Genomic DNA, 7,461 nt, shown 5'->3' with positions numbered 1-7,461 from the left:
ACTCCCCCCAGCAGCATACCCTACACTGCAAACTTCATTTGAAGACAGGTCCATGTGTGAAAGGGTTGAGGAGAGGCTTTCCTGGCTTTGGAAGCTACATTTTGGCTACAGAAGATTATACTGGGGAGGAGGCAGAAACCTTCTCCAGCCTCAACCCAGCAATGCTGGGTTTTCAATACTTAGTATTTATTCATTTCACTTGATTAAAAAGATTGTCCTCAACTTTCATATTTCTAAGATCAAGCACATTTTCCTACACAACCAGAAAAGCATTATCACACCCAGGGTACTTATAATTGATAGATACTATTATTTAATATACAAGTCACATTTAACTTCCCCAACTGTCCTTTCTAGTATTCTGTATTTTATTTTTAAGAAATCTTTGCCTATTTTGAAGTCCAAACAATAGTTTCCTGTATTATATTCTAAAAGCTTTCTAGTTTAGCTTTTCACATTTAAGACTTTAATACTCCTGGAATTGATTTTTGTGAGGAAGTAAGGTAAGAGGTCTCATTTCATATATTTTTTTCATAAGGATACCCTATCGTCACAGAACCTTCATTGAAAAGACCATCTTTTCTCTGTTGCTATGTGATGCCACCTTTATTGTAAATTAAATTTCCCATATGTGATAAAACTAAAGAAAAGCAAGGAAGGGACTGTCCTAAAAGGCTAGTGTGTTTCCTCAAGAAGGGGGTATGGGAGTGTATTTGGAAAGGAACTATCGCTTTTCTGTTTTTGATCTAACGATGACATATCTTTTCAATACTTAATATTTACCTTTATTTTCCATTTCAGAATATAGCTGTGTTTATAAAGGTTAAAAGGCGGGCGCCAGCATCTTTGCAAAGGAGTTCGTGGTTGTTCTCAGCTGCGAACGCCGGCGCGAGAAGTAAGGTGGTGCGGAATCTAAGAAAGACAAAGCCAAGACCGCAGCACTGAACGGACAGAGGCCGGTGCACGGCCGGGAGAAGGACGGGCCCACACCTCTCTCGGACCCCGGCTTGCAGCTAGCCGGGACCCCCGCCGCGGTGAGAGCTTCCGGGTCAGGCGACAGCGCGATTCCGTCCAGAATTAAGCCACACGCACAGCCCACGCCGCGCGGGGACAGCCTGCCCAAGGCCTCCCCCTCACCTTAGCGGCCTCCTCGCCCCGCGGCGAAAGGGAGTCCGCTCCAGCCGCGGACTCGCGAGGACCCGGTGGTGCCGCTGAGGCCTCTGGGAGGGGGCGGGTCTGGGGAGGCCACTGAGCGTTCTGGGTGTGCTTTCCACCCGGGTCCGTGCCCGCTCCGCTGCTCTCTGCCCAAGCTCGGCCTGCTGGTCGTGGGCAGCGTCCGCGAGCAGTTCCGAGGCCGCGGCGGAGCCGAGAAGAGCCCGGGGTTCGAAGGAGTAGCTAAGGTTAGAGCAAGGCCGGCGAATGGGGGTGGGGAGCTGAGGGGCTGCGGTGTGGACCGCACGGATGGGAGCGGTCCCCGGGCAGCGGCTCGTCGTGTCTGCCCTCGCAGGCCAGGCTCCTGTGGCTTCTGGACTTTTCGCGGAGGTCCACTGGGACCCCTTCCCGAGGCCGGCGACCCCTTGCTGCCATTTCCGGCTCCTCCAAGACGTGGTGGGGAGTGCTTAGTAAACTTCAGGGCGGACGTGGAATTCCTGGGCCGACAGGTCGTTTGGGGCGCTTGGAAAGGCCCTTGCTGGAGGCGAGCGCTCTCGGAGCCCAGCTCCGGGCTGCTCCGAACAAGTCAGGATGTTGAGGGTGAAGGTCGTGGCAGCCCCACCGGCAGCAGGAACCCATCAGAGAAGAAAAGTCTCTCACCTGAGTCTCTAGTAAGCACCTGGGCTGAGGTTTGGGGCTGGAAGAGGGAACTGATCTTGGACTCCTGGGGGACTTTGGTTATTTTTGACTCTTTTGCTTGCAGGGAGCAAAGATTGGATTAAGTAACTACATCCGGGTTGTGGGAAAACGAAGAGATCATGGAGAATTTGATCCAGGAGAGGGGCAAGCGTTACCTAGCATCTGCGATGGGCAACAGCCTGTGCCGAGGGGATCAGAGAGGAGGATATGGAGCAATGTGAGGGACTGGTCAGGTGAGAAAGGACCAAAAGTCCCCGTTCTGCCACAGCACGGCGCAGAGTTGCTAATCTGGATTCTTCAGTGCAGACCTGGTTTTTCAGAGCTCCTTTCTCCTCCCCTAGCCGTGCGTCATTTTAGCATTCTGCACTTCCTGGTGTGGAGAAAGATCAGCCAAGTCCCAGGGGAGTAGAAGTTTCCTCTCTCCTAAAGTTTAATCTCATTTGTCAGAGGGAATAGAATAGATCTCTTCCGTGGGAAGGGGAAGGAGATCCACATTTCTTGAATGTTAGTATGTATATAATGTTTTATCATTATTGTGGGTAGCTGAGTACGGTTGGAAGGAGTACTCTAAAGTGTCAGTAGCTTCAGGAAAAGGAAAAACTTGCCCAAGAATACTCATGAGGCAAGTAGCATCCTACTAAATATTAACTGCCCTAGTCAGGATAAGGTTTAGAATCTAGATCCGTAGGACCCCAGACTCTTGACACTGGTATTGCTGGTATTTCCTGAATATTTTATTTCATTCACTTACCACCTAATAATTGTTGCCATTCCTATGTACTACCTGTATTGTTATTTTCATATTTTAAATTTTTTACTTTCACTTATTTAAAAACCAAACTTGTCCTAAGAAACACTCTCTATGAAATTATACATTTGATGGAAACTCTAATAGCTTTATATTCTGAGATACATCTGAAAATGTTGACCTTTGTGCCATGTAAAATCATCTCATGTTAGAAAGATACAAACTTGCATTAGGGACACAATGTACTGCATCATGCCCTTGCCTGGATTTTTTCTGCATAGGAAAGTCCAGGCAACACATCTGAGTCTAAATTGTCCATCACCAGTGTATTGTTTTCTTCTTTTAGATGAATAATTCCACAGAGAATGCCCTGTTTTTGTGTCTTCCCTGCATAACATTTCACTTAACCTATTCAGGGCTACCCTATTCTCAGTATGTAAAACAAGTACAAAATCCATACCTCAGGAGCTTACTCTCTCTTTGGGAGTTAATACTCACACGTGAATTAATCTAAAACAGTACTGTCCAATAGAACTTTCTGTGGTCAGGGAAATGTTCTATATCTTTGCCTTATGATGTACTACCCACTAGCCACATGTAGCTATTGAGCACTTGAAATGCGCCTAATGCAACAGAGAAATTGAGTTTTAAATTTTATTTTAGTTAATTTAAATAGCCACATGTGGCTGATGGCTACATATCAGACAGCCCAGGTCTAAATATTTGGAAAAAAAATATTTTCAAGGTCCATTGATTTGGATTTAGTGCCCTCCCACTTGGGGGGGGAACACCCCAATATATGTTAATTGCCATTTAACTTCAATTTCTTGACAGAGGGTAAAGATTCTCTCCAACTTACAGGGACTTCATAGTTCAACTAACATTACTCATTTTGAAACAGTCATCATCTGAGGCACATTTATAATTTAAGACACTTTTTTTAAAAATTTTATTTATTTGAGAGAGAGAGGGTGCATGAGAGGGGATAGGGTCAGAGGGAGAAGCAGACTCCCCACAGAGCAGGGGGAGCCCGATGCAGGACTCGATCCCAGGACTCCAGGATCATGACCCGAGCTGAAGGCAGTCGCTTAACCAACTGAGCCACCCAGGCATTGCATATAATTTAAGACACTTGTACAAATGTGTAGCTTCTGTGTTTTATTACTATTAAAGTATATCCTGTACTTTATAGGATATAAGCAGAAGTCTTCACATTGTATTACATTGCAAATAACTTTTATTCCAGCTATATCTATGTTTTCTTTCATTAGGGACGTTTAGAGTATTTAAAAAAATGATTAAGTACAACCATAACTAATCTTAATACCATTTTCAAGGTATCAATTCTTAAGCTTTTAATATGGGAGTTGGTGTAGTCAATTTATTCATTGCTTATTAGATTAGAGAAAACTTGGCTCAAAGTTACCTCAATCAGTTTAAATTCTGTGTCAGATTATTTTCCTGGCACCCAAAGTCAAATACTGGTGGAGTGGTCATAACCTTGTTTTGTTTTGTCTTGTCTCCATGCTAGATTAGATATGTGAGGTCAGGAAGAAGGCTTAAGAAGAGTATCTTTACAGGATAATTTGCCTAGTTTCTTAGGATTAAAAATGTTTGAGAGACAAAGTAAATCAAACATAATGTGTGGTCTTTGTTTCCTGGTTTAAAGAAAAGCTATCCAAGACATTTTAGGGCAGTTGGGAAATTTGAGTATGGATGGTAGTATTAGGGACTTATTAATTTTGTTAGATGTGATAACAATATTGTAGTTAATGTAGGAGAATGTCCTTATCTAGAAATGTATGCTGAAGCATTTATACCTGAAATGTTATGATATCTATAATTTACTTTAAAATAGCCAAAATAAAATAATCCAAAAAATGCACACATGAAAGATGCAAATACAACATATCAACAATTGTTTATCTACATGGTATGTATATAGGTGTTCATTGTTCTATTTCTCTGTATATGTGAAATTTCTTGCAGTAAAAATTTTAAAAAGAGTACCTGTCCCACAGTAGAGTAGTGAGGTATTGGATGTGAAGCACTTGGCTCAGTGTCTGGCACTCAATAACTGCACAATAAAATATTCACTATTATAGTAAATACAGTGATATTTTATAATGCTTATTGACAGATATTTTCCATCATAAGCTAATTTCTTGTGGAGGGAAAAAATAAACTTAGTGGGAAACACCAATTTCTGTAATGTTAGGAGGGTAATTTATAAAGTCTGTATGGGTAAAGTAGAACCCACCAAGAGCTTTTCCTTTTTGCCATTTCCTTGATATATCTCAAATATAAAAAGCAACTGATTTCCACATGTTGCTGTGAACATCCTCTCTCATTACTTCATGCCAATAATTTGTGTGTGAGCAGATCTATTTATATTTATTTATAGTTAGTCTTTGAATTTTGCCATACCCTGTTCCTGAGAGCTATATTTAAAAACAGTCATTATGGAGCTGATTTTTCTCAAGGAACAGTTTGTAATTGAGTTTTATTTTCCTAGTCAAGGACTTTGTATTGAAGGAATTGTAGAAACGGACACAGTTTTACCAACATTGCCCCAACATTTACAAAGATCTGTACTCACTTAAAATAATAATGTCCCAAGTCAGGAGAATTTTGAAGCAGAAAAGGCAAACCTCAATCTCCTTTTATTTTATTATTATTTTTTAATATTTTATTTATTTATTCGACAGAGAGTGAGAGAGGGAACACAAGCAGGGAGAGTGGGAGAGGGAGAAGCAGGCTTTCCACTGAGCAGGGAGCCAGAGGTGGGGTTCAGTTCCAGGACCCTGAGATCATGACCTGAGCTGAAGGCAGATGCTTAACCTACTGAGCCACGCAGGCGCCCCTGACCTCAATCTCCTTTTAAATGAAGAGATTGAGGCCAAGGCAAATCTGTTACATTACTAATTGGTCATAAATAGATAGGCTTCTATTATTGAACACTACATCTGGAACTAATAATGTACTGTATGTTGGCTAATTGAATTTAAATGAAAAAAAATAGGCTTCTTTAAAGAATGTAAATAGTCATGATTCTTTTAACCTTATTAGAATTTGACAGTGCTTTGGAGAAATTTTTTATTTGTATAATACATTTCTTCAACAGGATATGCAGGGCTTTGTGCCATGGCAGAGACTGGGGAAGAGGTGTCAGCAGAGGCCTCAGGGTTCTCAGACTTGAGTGACTCAGAGTTTCTAGAGTATCTGGACCTGGAAGATACTCAAGAGTCAAGTGCTTCACTTAGCAAGCCTAGCCCTTCTTCTGAACTCCCTGGGAAGGATGGCAAGCTCATCAGCTTACCAAAGTGGAAAAGAAGATTGGATATCTCATCACCTATGGAGCGATTCCACCTTAACTATTTGTATGTCACCGACCTGTGTACTCAGGACTGGTGTGAACAGCAAATGGTATATGAAAGGGAGCTTCCTGGTTTCTTGGCTCCTGAGAAGGCGGCTGTTTTGGACACTGGTGCCAGCATCCACCTAGCTAGAGAACTAGAAGTTCATGATCTTGTGACTATCCCCATCAATACTAAAGAAGATGCTTGGGCAGTTAAGTTTCTGAATATATTATCAATGATTCCTATCTTGCAGTCAGAAGGACGCATCAGAGAGTTTCCAGTGTTTGGAGAAGTGGAGGGTGTGCTGCTCGTTGGAGTAATTGATGAGCTGCACTATACAGCCAAGGGGGAACTGGAACTGGCTGAACTTAAGACACGCAGGCGCCCTATGCTCCCTCTGGAAGCCCAGAAAAAAAAAGACTGTTTTCAAGTCAACCTGTACAAATACATCTTTGATGCCATGGTTCAAGGGAAAGTGACCAGTGCCAGCCTAATCCACCACACAAAATTATGTCCAGACAAGCCACTAGGACCTTCAGTGCTGAGGCATGCCCAGCAGGGAGGCTTCTCTGTGAAGTCCTTGGGTGACCTCATGGAGCTAGTCTTCTTGTCTCTAACACTGTCTGACCTCCCAGTTATTGATATCCTGAAGATTGAGTATATCCACCAAGAGACTGCCACTGTGCTGGGTACAGAGATTGTGGCCTTTGAAGAGAAGGAGGTGAAAGGCAAACTGCAGCACTATATGGCCTACTGGATGGGCCACCGAGAGCCTCAAGGGGTTGATGTGGAGGAGGCTTGGAAGTGCCGGACGTGCAACTATGCAGATATCTGTGAGTGGAGGAAAGGCGGTGGGATGCCCAGCTCCATTCTAGAGCCCCAAGCCAAAAAAGTGAAATGAACAGAAGGGTATGCCTTCTTCAGGAACTTCAGAATATATCAGCAGAATAAAAGAGGACCAGTCGTTGAGCTTGGCTTTCATGGAGAGTGTTCTTATTTTGCTTCTTTTCATATTTCCTCAAATTCTAACCATTTAAATCATGACCAGGGTTCAAGGGTGAGTGGGAGGAATCTGGGATTATATGGTCTCTGGAACTTTGCTGTGAATTGCCAAGAAGAGAGTTGCTCATCATGGCTGGAGCAAAAGGTATCCTTCAGCAATCATTGCTTTCCTAAGAAGATTCTGAAGTTTCTATTAAGTCTCTTTCCTATTTTTTATTAGTCAAGGCTTTCTACATTTTATATAATAAAATAAAATGAAATGCTGTTCAGGTCAGTTGAACTGATTTTTTTTTTTTTCATAATCTCAGTCCTTCAAAGATGACCACTATAAATAGTTGTATGGTATTCCAAGCCTTTAAGTACATAACATAAACATATTTCTGAAGCAGAATTAGTGGAATGAGCACACCAAGAATTTAAAATAAGCATGATAAATATGCTCAAAGAAATAAGGGGAAACGAAGCAGGAGTAGGAGATCATAAAAAATGAAAACATTAGAT

The 7,461-nt window shown here is 42.3% G+C and overlaps 1 protein-coding gene across 3 annotated transcripts; it reads left to right on the top strand.

Moving 5' to 3' along the window:
- Positions 1-903: 903 nt before the first annotated feature.
- EXO5 (exonuclease 5) lies at positions 904-7,234 on the top strand. Of its 3 annotated transcripts, none has more exons than XM_073902820.1 (3): positions 904-1,034; positions 1,916-2,084; positions 5,724-7,234. In XM_073902820.1, exon 3 carries the CDS (start codon positions 5,744-5,746, stop codon positions 6,857-6,859), a length of 1,116 nt encoding a protein of 371 aa, XP_073758921.1. In that variant the 5' UTR covers positions 904-1,034; positions 1,916-2,084; positions 5,724-5,743; the 3' UTR covers positions 6,860-7,234. The 3 variants fall into 3 exon arrangements, with proteins under 3 accessions (XP_073758921.1, XP_025711672.1, XP_025711671.1); XM_025855886.2 differs by lacking the exon at positions 904-1,034 and adding an exon at positions 1,269-1,400; XM_025855887.2 differs by lacking the exons at positions 904-1,034; positions 1,916-2,084 and adding an exon at positions 1,264-1,400.
- Positions 7,235-7,461: the final 227 nt, after the last annotated feature.

The sequence above is a fragment of the Callorhinus ursinus genome, unplaced genomic scaffold (assembly GCF_003265705.2).
Source record: "Callorhinus ursinus isolate GAN/ISIS: 27379988/994484 unplaced genomic scaffold, GSC_fseal_2.0 scaffold18, whole genome shotgun sequence".
NCBI lineage: Eukaryota > Metazoa > Chordata > Mammalia > Carnivora > Otariidae > Callorhinus > Callorhinus ursinus.
Note: the sequence above shows the minus strand (reverse complement) of the source record. Positions and strands in the feature narration are given on the sequence as shown.